Source organism: Helianthus annuus, chromosome 1, assembly GCF_002127325.2.
Source record: "Helianthus annuus cultivar XRQ/B chromosome 1, HanXRQr2.0-SUNRISE, whole genome shotgun sequence".
Classification (NCBI taxonomy): Eukaryota; Viridiplantae; Streptophyta; class Magnoliopsida; order Asterales; family Asteraceae; genus Helianthus; species Helianthus annuus.
In genome coordinates this window covers 64,253,169-64,267,460 of record NC_035433.2, presented here as the reverse complement: position 1 = coordinate 64,267,460, position 14,292 = coordinate 64,253,169, and the positions used below count along the sequence as shown (strand labels likewise).

Genomic DNA, 14,292 nt, shown 5'->3' with positions numbered 1-14,292 from the left:
GATTTGGATCAGGAAGGTCATCCGAGCGTGCATTTGACCATGCAATTCAGCTTGAACACATGAATACCAGTTATTATGTTTTTACGGTCAAATTTATACACGGAAGTCACAGCAAGCTATGAAGTTAAACATCAATTACCACCATAACAGTTCTCAGAATTACAAAACCAGCCACACGATACACCAGAACCATACCAATACGAGTCGGGAATCATTGGCCTCTGCTGACCGGCTCGAGTGCTTCAACAGTGACCACACTATTCCCTCTTATGACCTGTGCACACAAAACAAATGACATTTTTATCAATTCTTAAATACCTGATATCTAACATCAAAAATCAACATGTTAAAATGATCATTACCACCATGCCAATATCATGTTTGTCATCACCATTAATTTCCACTGTGTTGTCAATCACCAGGTTCATGAACTGATCAAACCCCCTAAGTGTTCCCACCACTGTTCGATTCGCATTCAGCTTGACTGCAACAAACTTTCAAAATTAACTAGCAATAAATCATTTTTTACGGCAATTGTTACTCTTACTCTACTTTACAATTAACCCGAGAAAGATCATTATACTAATAATAAGGTATGACAGTATGACTGTAAAATATATTTGCCCTAATTTACTGTTTTCAAACAAAATCAACCTTTAGAATTGGTTAATTTCTCAATTATTATTATTATTATTTTTTTTTTTGCAATTTAGTACAGAAAATAACAGAGAATTAATTATTATGATAGTGTAAAAGCGAAAACTTACTCTGTAGTTGCTTGTCCATGTACCTGCATTAAAATTAAAAAAAAAAGTAAAGGGAAATTAGGGTTGAATCAGATGAACAAAAAGGCGTTAAGAATGTAGAAAAAAGTGATGAGAAAGGAGAGGTTGTTACTTCTTGAGATCTGGCGGCTGACCTGATCTGCTCATGGCGAAACCCTAGAGAGAGAGAGAGAGCGAAAACGATGACTAAACGAAATTAAAGAAATTTTAGGGAGGTTTATCGCGCCTGGAAAAAACATCCAGACTCGGGGTTTATAAGAACCGGGTATTGTAAACCGAACCCCAAACCCGACCTTACCCATAGGGTAGGGTCCAAGTTTGGTATTTGTTGGGAGAACTTGGACCTGGGTTTTTTCAACCCGATTTATACCCGGGTTTTATCTATACCCGGGTTTTACAATACCCGCACCGGGTTTTTTGATACTTGACTATGTATGCACTTTTATGATATGTAATCTTGTAATACTTCTAACTTTCTAATATATTGGAAGTTTTATTTTGTAATTGTTATAGTTTGTAAACCCAAAATGGAGTTGGAAACATAAAAATACAAAAAATTTAAAATAAAAAAAAGCTGCGACATCGGGTTTTTTGCATACCCGTATAGGGTTTTCTAATACTCGACCCAGAAACCAGGTTTTTTTATACCCGCAAATATGGTATATTTAATACCTGGGTATAGAAAATCTGAACCCGATACACCAGGTATGATTTTCCTCACAAATACCTGGATCCGAACCTGACCCAGGTATTGCCAATACTCAGTCATACCCGAACCCGAGTATTAAAAAACCAGGTTATGTGCACACCTCTAGTTCAGTTTACACTAGAGATTTCAAGGCTCAAAACGGATCAACCAGGAAAACCAAACCGTAACATTGGGCTTGTTAAAGTGAAAGGGTCTGTGTTATTTTTAGACTTTGGATTCTCTTTTCAAAAGCAAGCTATGAAGTTAAACATCAATTACCACCATAACAGTTCTCAGAATTACAAAACCAGCCACACGATACACCAGAACCATACCAATACGAGTCGGGAATCATTGGCCTCTGCTGACCGGCTCGAGTGCTTCAACAGTGACCACACTATTCCCTCTTATGACCTGTGCACACAAAACAAATGACATTTTTATCAATTCTTAAATACCTGATATCTAACATCAAAAATCAACATGTTAAAATGATCATTACCACCATGCCAATATCATGTTTGTCATCACCATTAATTTCCACTGTGTTGTCAATCACCAGGTTCATGAACTGATCAAACCCCCTAAGTGTTCCCACCACTGTTCGATTCGCATTCAGCTTGACTGCAACAAACTTTCAAAATTAACTAGCAATAAATCATTTTTTACGGCAATTGTTACTCTTACTCTACTTTACAATTAACCCGAGAAAGATCATTATACTAATAATAAGGTATGACAGTATGACTGTAAAATATATTTGCCCTAATTTACTGTTTTCAAACAAAATCAACCTTTAGAATTGGTTAATTTCTCAATTATTATTATTATTATTTTTTTTTTGCAATTTAGTACAGAAAATAACAGAGAATTAATTATTATGATAGTGTAAAAGCGAAAACTTACTCTGTAGTTGCTTGTCCATGTACCTGCATTAAAATTAAAAAAAAAAGTAAAGGGAAATTAGGGTTGAATCAGATGAACAAAAAGGCGTTAAGAATGTAGAAAAAAGTGATGAGAAAGGAGAGGTTGTTACTTCTTGAGATCTGGCGGCTGACCTGATCTGCTCATGGCGAAACCCTAGAGAGAGAGAGAGAGCGAAAACGATGACTAAACGAAATTAAAGAAATTTTAGGGAGGTTTATCGCGCGTAGTGGTTTTGAAAAGAGAATCCAAAGTCTAAAAATAACACAGACCCTTTCACTTTAACAAGCCCAATGTTACGGTTTGGTTTTCCTGGTTGATCCGTTTTGAGCCTTGAAATCTCTAGTGTAAACTGAACTAGAGGTGTGCACATAACCTGGTTTTTTAATACTCGGGTTCGGGTATGACTGAGTATTGGCAATACCTGGGTCAGGTTCGGATCCAGGTATTTGTGAGGAAAATCATACCTGGTGTATCGGGTTCAGATTTTCTATACCCAGGTATTAAATATACCATATTTGCGGGTATAAAAAAACCTGGTTTCTGGGTCGAGTATTAGAAAACCCTATACGGGTATGCAAAAAACCCGATGTCGCAGCTTTTTTTTATTTTAAATTTTTTGTATTTTTATGTTTCCAACTCCATTTTGGGTTTACAAACTATAACAATTACAAAATAAAACTTCCAATATATTAGAAAGTTAGAAGTATTACAAGATTACATATCATAAAAGTGCATACATAGTCAAGTATCAAAAAACCCGGTGCGGGTATTGTAAAACCCGGGTATAGATAAAACCCGGGTATAAATCGGGTTGAAAAAACCCAGGTCCAAGTTCTCCCAACAAATACCAAACTTGGACCCTACCCTATGGGTAAGGTCGGGTTTGGGGTTCGGTTTACAATACCCGGTTCTTATAAACCCCGAGTCTGGATGTTTTTTCCAGGCTCGAGTTTTTTGTGCACCTATAAACTGAAGCGCTCGATTATCAATTTTGTAAGTATATCCTTTTTTAATATATAGTTACGGATTTTGATTATAATCATGAATCATTTTAACATTTAAAGAAACTAAAACAAATAATACATGATTTGTTAAACCATCAATACAGCAACCTCAACCATACCCAGTAAATCTCTCTTATAGCAAAGCTATCGGTAGGGTTTAGGGAGGGTGAGATGTAGACGAGCCTTATCTCCATTCCAATGGATAAAAATATTGCTCTAGTGAAACCGCCAGCTTCAAAGCCATATCCAGGCATCAAGGTTACATAAAAACATAAAAGGCACATAGATACTCAAAATCAACATAAAACACAGTGCACTAAAGTATATTAAAAAGGACAGGAAACACATCATAAAAACAGAAGCAATAAAATGAAAAGGCCACCAAAGCATATTAACACTCTAAGCTCCTTAGGAATGACCAACATCCTAAGCTCCTAAAGAACAATGTTAAACCAAATTATCCTCCTAAAAGTACTTAACTTTAATCATATGTCTCTACGAACTCCTATCCTAGACCATGTCCTCATAGATGTGCAATTCTAGCAAATCTTGTCTAATTCGTTCATCCCATGTTAGTTTTGGTCTGCATCTACTCCTCCTCCCCTCCACATTAAGATTTTCTACGCTTCTAATTGTGGCTATCGTTTGTCTCCTCCTAAGATGCCCAAACCATCTCAACCTCCCATCTCTTATTTTGTCTGATATACTAGCTACCCCTAATCTATATTTAAAAACCTTATTTCTTATCTTGTCTAGCCTAGTGTGTCCACACATCCACCTCAGCATCCGCATCTCTGCTACCTCCAACTTACGCGGTTGCGTCTTCTTGATGGCCCAACAGTCTGTTCTATATAACATGGTCGGTCTAATTGCAACCTTATAAAATTCCCCCCTTAGTTTAACTAGGACCCTTTTTTTCGCACAATATCCCAATAGCTGCTCTCCACTTATACCGTCCAGCTTGGACGCGATGGTCTACGTCACTATCTATCTCTTCATCCCTTTGTACAAACGACTCTAGATATTTGAACTTGGTTGCACGCGGGACCATTTGGTCCTCTATGGTGATCTAAGTGTCCTTTCGATCGTCTGCACCACTAAAATCACAATAAAGGTGTTCGGTCTTAGAGCAACTTATCCTTGAACATTTTCCCTCCAAAGCTACTTGTCACTCCTCTAACTTCGCATTTAGGCTCTGTCCGCATGTAACACAATATCATTCGTAAAAATCAAGCACCATGGAACATTCTACTGAATTGACTTTGACAGCTCATCCAACACAATTGCAAAAAGAAATGGACTCAATGCAAACCCTTGGTGGCGTCCTACCTCCACATGGAAGAAATTAGTATCCCCTAAGGGCGCACGGACACTAGTTTCAGTCCTAATATACATATCCTTAACTATGTCTATATACCTCCTAGGAACGCCTCTACCCTCTAAACTAACCCAAATCACTCTATGCGGCACACTATCGTATGCTTTTTCAAGGTAGATGAATACCATATGTAGACCTCATTTCTTTTCCCTATACTTTTCCATCAACCTCCAGATAATGTGTATCACTTCCGTAATTGACCGCCCTGACATGAAACCAAATTGGTTCACCGTAACCTGAGTTTCTCTTCTAAGTCTAGTCTCAATTACCCACTCCCATAACTTCATAGTGTGACTTAGCAACTTAATCCCTTTCTAATTCCCACAACATTGAGCATCTCATTTGTTCTTATATAGAGGCACTACAACACTATTCCTCCATTGATTTGGCATTCTTCCATACTAAAAAATAAGACTGAATAAATTAGCTAGCCACCGAGTTCCTTCGTCTCCCAAACACTTCCACACCCCAATCCGGACGTTGTTCGTACATACTGCCTTAGCCCTTCCCATCTTCCTCAATTCTGCCCTCACCTCTCCATGTGTGATCCGCCTACAATAGCATTCTGTGGTCGGCTTTGAGTAGAGGGGATGTCGTTTGGCCATTGGTCAGTCCTCTCCCCGTTGAAGAGATTGTAAAAGTAGGTTTGCCATCTCAACTTAATGTCTCATTCCCTAACTAAAACCCGTCCATCCTCGCCCTTAATATACTTCACTACTCCTAGATCCCGCCATCTAAACTCTAAACCGTCAATCAAACTGATAAAACTGACCAGTGTTGCATACCCACCCAACTTTGCTAGTTTGCTATGTCGTTTTCCAAAACTAATTAGTGTTTCGACTCAATACTATATCCCGAGAAAACAACATAGTATAATATCTTCTTAAACTATCAAAATATTAACATCATGATACTTGATATTCTATTTTTATTTCTTTTTTTCATTTTATCGAGTATGGTTAAGTGAATAAAAAGGGTTAGGTGCGCACCTTGTGGTCCGTTTGTTTAAGGATTAATAATCGAAATATTTTCAATATGGTGATATTATTAGCAAGAGGAAATAAGTAATAACATTGTCATTTTGTTATATTTAGCCCTTTAGTGTTTTATTAATTATTTTATTGAAAGAAATCTACTTTGTAGTACTGGTTGAGAACTCAATAGCTTAACATCTAATATCTTTGTAAAACAAAAAGTTAAAACACTTAAATCATTTACAAAGTGAAATTACCTGATTATAATATGACAACAAAAAGTCAAAAACTTAAATCATTTACAAAGTGAAATTACATTACATTACATGATTATAATATGACAACAACAAAGTTTGTGTACACGTATGAATCAAGAACAAAGTTATTCAATAGCGTGTCACTTTAAAATAAAAAAATCAAAGACCACATGTATGACAAACAAAACATTAGGTTAGAATTACAACAATTTTCATTTAGGTACACTAGAAGCAATAAGAATTTGCTTCATATGATCCACAAAAGCTTGCATTTGTTCCCTTGAATGTGTTGGGGATGGATACACACAAGCACAATCTAGCTCACCATCGCGTATAGTATCAAAGATCGCAAGTGAAGGACTCGCACCATGGACCGAAGCACAACCAACATAGTCCAATAAACCAATATCTTTATGACACTGATTCGTATTCTCGACTAAGGTTTCATCAAATAGAGAAATGAGTGAAGTTCTCAATGAAGAAGAGGGGGTTAATCCAGGGTTGTCGACGACTTTGCACATTAATAAGTTTAAGTCGGCCATGTCAGTAAAATGTTTATTGCTGTCTTTCGCGGTAGTTAAGGATGCATAGATTTTTTGGGCTAGTTCCCATAGATCTTCACCTCCTTTTACATCATGGTTGTTTAGGAGAGCAGAATGGTAAAATCCTGTTCAAGTAAAACAACTTCAGCAGAAGTGTGGCGGTTTTATCACTTTACGGGTTATGTTTTTTTTCTAAGTAAGTAACAACAACAACAACCATATCCAGTATAATCCCACCTATAGGGTCTGGGGAGGGTAGGATCTAGGCAAGCCTTTCCTCTATCCCAAGGATAGAGAGACTGCTTCCAGTGAGACCCCCGGCTCTAAAAACCATAACCAAGATATAAGCTTCTAGGTAAATATATAAGCACACACTACTAAAAGAAGGGGGGAACCAAGACATAATCTTCTGGGACATCATATAAGCACACACTACTAAAAGAAGGGGGAATAAAAATAATCAAAATAAACACATAAATGAATAAGTACGTGTTAGTAAAACTACGACACCGGGACTAGGTGGGGACTTATAAAAGCTATATCACACCTCATACAAAATGAAAAATTAAACTAATAAGACGAGAATGTAAAGCAAAAACCAGGCCACACTCTTAAAAGTCCTTAACCTTAATTCTACGTCTCCACGAAGTTCTGTCCTCGACCATGTCCTCGTAAAACCCTTATTTAAAAATGTAAATACTGTACTCGTAAAACCCTTATTTAAAAAAAAAGATTATTACTGAAATATGATGATTTTTTTTTCATTTTTTTTGTAAGGGTGGCATTTCAAGAGGGATAAGAACTTAACAATTTAGGGTTGGGGGTAAACGGGTTCAAGTCATAAACGGGTCAACAAGGATAACCCGTTTAATAGACAGGATCGGGTTGACCTAAGCAACTTGTTTTCAACCCGCCAACCCATTTGAAATTAGATTTAGAAAACTAATTATAAAACTACAAACCATAATTTTATTTGGTCTGACCAGCCGATTTACATCCCCCTTTTAACCCGTTTAGATAATTGAGTTACACGCGTCATTCTTGATTCCGCGTGTCCTAATTAGGATTCAACTTTTCTAGTATGTATATAAAAGACATACACCATAAAAATCATTCTTATGTAGTATGTATGTATGTATATGTATGCGTATGCGTTTGCAACACACATCTAACATGATATGTAAGCAGCGTACGTGAAAATTGATCTTACCAATATGATGATCACTAAGAACTGGCTCAAGAAGCGAACGACAGTCCATGAGAGTCGTAAGCGAATATTTTTCAGTTTTATCATTGGGAAGGTTTTTAGAAGCACGAGCAGCAACAATGCCAGCGGCTGCTAAGAGCACAAATAGTTTGATATCTTTTGCTTTGCAGGCCTGAAAATTTAATTCCGCAATGCAAGTACAGCAAGTTAATCAGGCAAAAACATGACAATTGAATACCATATAGCCCACCAAAAATGGTTTTGCTTTGACTATTGAGGTCAACCTTACGACTTTTAACCATCAAATCCGGTACTAATTCTTTATGTTTATGGAAGAAATTTGCCAACTACTTTAAAATTTGTGAAAAACTCGATATATATTCAAGTGGCTAGGAGCAAATTCGATAGCGATGTAAATGAAAAGTGGATCAAGAATATATCCCATTTGACCACAAAAGTCAAACTATTCTTTTCTTGAAGCATCATACTTGGCTTTGTTGTTCCAAAGCAACCAACTTTATCACACAAAATGCTCCAAAGACACGCAAGAATAAACATTTTTAACAGAATGTAACGATCATCCTTAGAGATTTATGTAAAAGATAGCCGGTTGTGTTTAAGGTAGCCCGCTTTTACAATATGAAAACACCAAGAAAGATTTTACAACGACAGTTCACACTTTATGCAAATCCCATATCGCTCCGTCCACAGGAGAGATATTGGTTATAAAAAATGTCTGACCTCAAATACCACCAACGCGTTTTGGGCACATTAGTTGTAGATGAAAAAATAGCCTTATAGTTAAGGCGTGCCTATATGGCAATAATTCCAAATTGTGTGACCTCCTTGTGTGCAACCACAACAAAGTCACGAGCTCATAGAAACATACAATATTAGCTAGTATAAGGGGTCAAATGTAACAGTTTTCCACATACGTACAATATTAGCTGGTATAAGGGGTCAAATGTAACAGTTTTCTACATACATACAATATTAGCTGGTATAAGGGGTCAAATGTAACCGTTTTCCACATACATACAATATTAGCTGGTATAAGGGGTCAAATGTAACAGTTTTCCACATACATACAATATTAGCTGGTACAAGGGGTCAAATGTAACAGTTTTCCACATATTGCATTACATTGGAAGAAGATCATAGATTAAAATATATGAAAACATATGATATAATAAGATATGATACTAATAAAATGAGAATAAGACCGCTTACCGAGAGAATCTTTTCGGTATCCTCAACACCGATCTTCATCCTCACCAACTGAGTCGAATTAGGGACCCCATTTTCCTTAAACTCCAAATTCGAAAACCTAAACGAATTAACCGAATACCCAATCATATCCGCCCCACGAGCCCAAAACGGTTTACTAGCTTTACCCGCGGGTACACAATCCTCAATCGCTAACCCAACCCCATCTTCTTTCACAATCTCCTTATCACCCCCACCACCAAGCAACCCCAACAACTCCCTAAACAAAAAAGCGGCAGCAGCCCGATCACAAGCCGCCGTATGCAGCCTCAGAACAACCGCCCATTGCTGCTCCGGCAAATTATAAACATTCACAAACATGACATTCGTTTCATTCACCTGTTTGTTCGTATTGGCCCAGGGGTTTGTATTCATCTCATGTTCAATGGTTAACTCAAAAGATTGGGTGTGATCAGAGGGTTGGATTTGCGGGGGAGAGGAGTCGACAGGGGTGACGAAGGAGTAGCCGCTGGTGGCGGGATCGAACCGGAGTTTGGACCGGAGAATTGGGTGGGAGTTTTGGAGCTTGTGGATGCAGGATTGGAGGTGGGAGATGTCGGGTTGTTTGGAGAATAAGAAGGCTAAGATGCTGACGCCGGTGCCGCCCGGAACGGCTTTGCACCAGCTGTATTCGGTGCCGCCGACGGGGCGGGAGGTGGTGTCGGCCGGGGATGGTACGGACATTTTGAGGGAGATGATGATGGTTTGTTTGGGAGAAATGGAAGTTAATACCGTTGTTGGAGAGAGAAAGTCAAAGGTTGTTTACGTGGGTGATAACCAAGAGGAGGTTAGAAAACATTGGAGACTTTATTGTTTTCTATTTTAAACAATTTTATTTTTTTCTATGTACATAATAATTCACATTATTTCTTTTTAGTGGTTTTTACGGGGCGTTCATTGGTTAGGTTAACAGTTAATTTAGTTTGGTTAATTTGGTTTTTCTTTTTCTTTTGGTCGTACCAAAAATCGGACCGAACAGGTATGAAGAAGTGCCTAACCAAGCGTCAAACCTAACTAAATAACAAAATATGAATTCGTTTACGGTTTCATTTAGAACTGAATTTACTTATTTTAGTTTAGCTAAAAAGTCATGTTCAACCACTATTAACAAATCCAATCCAGAATCATTTACAATAACTCGTTTTGTTGTGCAATCAAAATGTATTTTTTATTCAAACATGCGAATGTAAATTGATCCTATAAAAATAGACATTCAAGGAAAGAATACCTCAATTTGTAATCCAATTCATATCAAAACAAACCTTGTACATGTCAACTAAAATCGGTAAGAGAAATAAAAATTCACGTACTAATACTCAAACGTAGTTGACTATCAGTTAAAACCAAAAAGTCAAACAGATTTAAGTTGTGAGAAACGATACTTACCAGCAAAAATGTAGGAAGGTGTGTAGTTGCTCAGATGTTGTGGAAACAAGGTGGATCATGAGAGACGAGAGTTGTAGCAGATTCTGAGAGACAAGGGCCGATGAGAATTAGTGAATAACACTTACTCTTTTTAGGGTTTGGTTGAATCTAAGAGACGAGATGGATCTCATCAGGTACATGATTTCCCAATAACTGTCGAGTATCAGCTATCTATGTTAATTTTAGGTATATCATTCCTCTACGAGTAGAATTTTACCAGGTACAATTGTTTGTTTTGTTTGTATCAAAACTTCAAAATATGGCGTTTGTTATCTTGTTAAAAACTACCCGTTAAGATTCCCAAATACATTTTTATTACTATCCTAAGTATATAATTTTATTCACCGTGAAAATTAATCAAAGTAACCGTGATATGAAAACATGAAGAATCAATCAATCGTCCACAACAACAAGAAATATAAAATTACCAACACAATTTTCATTGAGGTACACTACATTCAACAAGAATTTTCTTCATATGATCCACCAAATCTTGCATTTGTTCCCTTGAATGAGTTGGAGATGGATACACACAAGCACAATCCAGCTCGCCATCACGAATCGAATCAAAGATTGCTAGTGAAGGACTCACACCATGAACCGAAGCACAACCAACGTAATCCAACAAACCAATCTCTTGGTGGATTTGATTGGCGTTTTCGGTTACAGGTTCTTCAAACACAGAGATGAGTGAAGTTCTCAGTGAAGAAGAAGGGGTTAAACCTGGGTTTTCAATGGCTTTGCACATTAAAAAGTTTAAGTCCGCCATGTCTGTAAAATGTTTGTTCTTGCTTTTTGCGGTTGTTAAGGATGTGTAGATTTTTTGTGCTAGATCCCATAAATCTTCCCCTCCCTTTATGTCATGCGAATTTAAGATGGCAGAATGGTAAAATCCTGCATGAGTCGAAAACGATTTCAGTACAGCTTATCAATGAATAGATTCGGGTTATGTTTATCTATAGCTAGTCAAACGGTAGAGTAAACTGACAAAATGGTCCCTGAAGTTTGGTCACTTTAGTCCAAAACTCAAACCTTTTGAATCTGGGTCCCTAGGGTTTCAATTTTGTTGCCATTTTCATCCAAAATCAAAATCAGGTCAGATTTTTCAGTTAACATCCAGTTTTTTTGTCTTTTTCTTCCCTTTTAATGAAGGGCAAAATGATCTTTTAACGTGTTATTATAACAAATTAAAAAAATCTGACCATTTTGCCCTTCATTAAAAGGGAGGAAAAATACAAATTAACTGAAAAATCTGACCAGATTTTGCTTTTGGATGAAAATGGCAACAAAATTGAAACCACATGGACCCAGATTCAAAAGGTTTGAGTTTCGGATTAAAGTGGCAAAAGTGATCAAACCTCAGGGACCATTTTGGCAGTTTACTCCAAACGGTAAAATAAATTTAACTCAAATGAAAACAAGTCAAAGCTAGCCTACATTTGTGTTTTATGCATATATATATATATGAAAATCCTCCTAAATCACTTCATTTAAAACATATTTTAGGGCAGCAATTCCCAATACGACATGAACTAAACGGGTTAGGTTTGGGGCTAAATGGGTTTGGGTTAAAACAGGTTGGCAAGGATAACTAAACAGGGTCAGGTTCTGGTTGATCTAGGCACCTACTACCTAACCAACCCGTTTCCAGTACTCCATTTTAAATTAGATTTAAAAGTGAAGAAGCTAAAAGTTATAAATTCAACTTGACAACTCACTGGACTAACCAACCTGTTTACAACCCACTTGATCCATCAACCCATTTGCAGGGCCGTTCCTACGTTTTTTGAGACCCTAAGCGAACTATGAAGTGGAGGCCTTTTTGTAAAATTATCCTTTTCAACATATTTGGTAATAAAACCCTCCTCCTACCAGCAATTATAAACTAAAAAGTTTATAGTTGGCAAAGTTAATTTTTTAAAGTTATACATTTTGTATAGATATAGTATATGTTTAAATAAAATCTATTTTTCTAGCTTTGGGAGGGGTCGAATGGTTGATGGTTGCTGCAGTTATGTCTGTAGTTAAATTTCGAAACCGGGCCTTGAATGCTATGTAGTTAGTATCCCGATTTATCACCGATATATCAGTGATATATCGGTTATTGGTCCCCTACTGAGATAACGGTGCAAAATATCAGTCCGAATATCGGTACCGATAATATTGGCGATATTGACCGATATTTGACCAATATATCACCGATTTTCCTGATATCAGTACCTTTCTTCTTATTTCTACCATCCGTCTTTCTTCTTATTGCTGCTATTAGTGTTTTACGTCTTAATTGTTAGTTGTTACTGTTAAATGTTAGTGTTGTAAGTCTTAGTCAGTTCCTACCGAGTATAATAGAGAATTTAAAAGTTTTAGGCATAAAGTGTTTCTGGTCTAGATGATTTCTACGCATACAAAAACCCGCTTGCCGTTATCAATTATGCAGTTTATGGACATACGCACACCATTAAAATCATTTGTACATAGTATGTAAGTAACTATGTATATGCTTACACAACTAACATGACATTCAAGTTAAAAAGACTGAAATCAATCTTACCAACATGATGATCACTAAGAACAGGATCAAGCTCCGAACGACAATCAATAAGAGTCGCAAGCGAATACTTTTCCCATTTCTCATCCGGCAAACTTTTCGAAGCCCGAGCAGCAATAAATCCCGCAGCAGCCAACGCCCCAAACAATTTAACCCCTTTTGCTTTACATCCCTAAAAAAATTTAATCCCATAATGCAAGTACACCAAACTTAATTAACACAACACAATCACCCTTCAACTACAAGAACAACAAATCATGAACACTTACATTAACAATCTTATCAGTCTCATCCACCCCAATCTTCAACCTCACAAACCGAGTCGAATCGGGCAACCCCGTTTCCGCGAACTCCAAATTAGAAAACCGAAACGCATTAACCGAATACCCAATCATATCCGCCCCACGAGCCCAAAACGGTTTATTAGCTTTACCCGCAGGTACACAATCCTCAATCGCTACCCCTAACCCCTCTTCCTTCGCAACCCCCATTTCACCACCACCCATTAACCCCACCAACTCCCTCATCAACCCCGTCGCCGCCACCCGGTCACACACCGCCGTGTGCAGCCGCAGAACCACCGCCCACTGCTCGTTCGGTAGATTGTACAGACTCGCAAACATTACGTCAGTTTCTGTTATTTCTTGATTGTTCCATGGGTTTGTGTTCATTTCTTGTTCGAGGGTTTGGTAGAATGAGTGGGTGTGATCGGAGGTGTGGATTTGGAGGGTGGGTGGGGTGAAATCGGAGAAAGAGTAGGTGTTGGTGGTGGGGTTGAAATGGAGTTTTGATCTGAGAATAGGGTGGTGAGATTGGAGTTGGTGGATGAGGGATTGGAGGTGGGGGAGATTGGGTGGTTTGGAGAGGAGTATGGCGGAGACGGTGACGCCGGTGCCGCCGGGGACGGCTCTGCACCAGCTGTGTTCGGTGCCGCCGACGGGGCGGGACATTGTCGCCGGAGTTAGTTAGTTGGACTCGTGAAGACTTGTGACTGTGAGTATGATAATTGATAGAAGTTTTGGTTATGTACACAAACATGCCAACGTGTTATATTTTGTATTTTAGTTGTGATATATGAATGTTGTGTGATTTGTTTTTGTAACTTTGATTAGGTAAGTGTCAAAATCGAAATGTAATGTAGGTGTCGTGTTGAAAACCAAAAAACTACTGGGAATAAAAATACGGGCATGTGATATAAATCGTACAATGCTGGTTTGGGTATATGGGTTGGCGACAGTGGCGGAACCAGGATTTTTTTCTTGGGGGTGCGGAAATTTTTTAAAGATTTTAG

At 37.8% G+C, this 14,292-nt stretch overlaps 4 protein-coding genes across 4 annotated transcripts; all 4 read right to left on the bottom strand.

Annotated features, from left to right (window-relative positions):
* Positions 1 to 64: 64 nt before the first annotated feature.
* On the bottom strand, positions 65 to 1,035 carry LOC110867971 (probable small nuclear ribonucleoprotein G). Its single transcript, XM_022117037.2, has 4 exons — positions 898 to 1,035; positions 768 to 790; positions 363 to 484; positions 65 to 274 (listed from the first exon to the last, which is right to left on the bottom strand). The coding sequence occupies exons 1-4, from the start codon at positions 930 to 932 to the stop codon at positions 212 to 214; spliced, it is 243 nt and encodes an 80-aa protein (XP_021972729.1). The 5' UTR covers positions 933 to 1,035; the 3' UTR covers positions 65 to 211.
* A 691-nt stretch (positions 1,036 to 1,726) lies between these two features.
* On the bottom strand, positions 1,727 to 2,710 carry LOC110867984 (probable small nuclear ribonucleoprotein G). Its single transcript, XM_022117051.2, has 4 exons — positions 2,510 to 2,710; positions 2,380 to 2,402; positions 1,976 to 2,097; positions 1,727 to 1,887 (listed from the first exon to the last, which is right to left on the bottom strand). Exons 1-4 carry the CDS (start codon positions 2,542 to 2,544, stop codon positions 1,825 to 1,827), a joined length of 243 nt encoding a protein of 80 aa, XP_021972743.1. The 5' UTR covers positions 2,545 to 2,710; the 3' UTR covers positions 1,727 to 1,824.
* Positions 2,711 to 6,037: 3,327 nt separating this feature from the next.
* On the bottom strand, positions 6,038 to 9,820 carry LOC110867955. Its single transcript, XM_022117022.2, has 3 exons — positions 8,993 to 9,820; positions 7,766 to 7,934; positions 6,038 to 6,680 (listed from the first exon to the last, which is right to left on the bottom strand). Exons 1-3 carry the CDS (start codon positions 9,710 to 9,712, stop codon positions 6,226 to 6,228), a joined length of 1,344 nt encoding a protein of 447 aa, XP_021972714.1. The 5' UTR covers positions 9,713 to 9,820; the 3' UTR covers positions 6,038 to 6,225.
* Positions 9,821 to 10,806: 986 nt separating this feature from the next.
* On the bottom strand, positions 10,807 to 14,051 carry LOC110867965. Its single transcript, XM_022117030.2, has 3 exons — positions 13,271 to 14,051; positions 13,005 to 13,173; positions 10,807 to 11,347 (listed from the first exon to the last, which is right to left on the bottom strand). The coding sequence occupies exons 1-3, from the start codon at positions 13,949 to 13,951 to the stop codon at positions 10,893 to 10,895; spliced, it is 1,305 nt and encodes a 434-aa protein (XP_021972722.1). The 5' UTR covers positions 13,952 to 14,051; the 3' UTR covers positions 10,807 to 10,892.
* Positions 14,052 to 14,292: the final 241 nt, after the last annotated feature.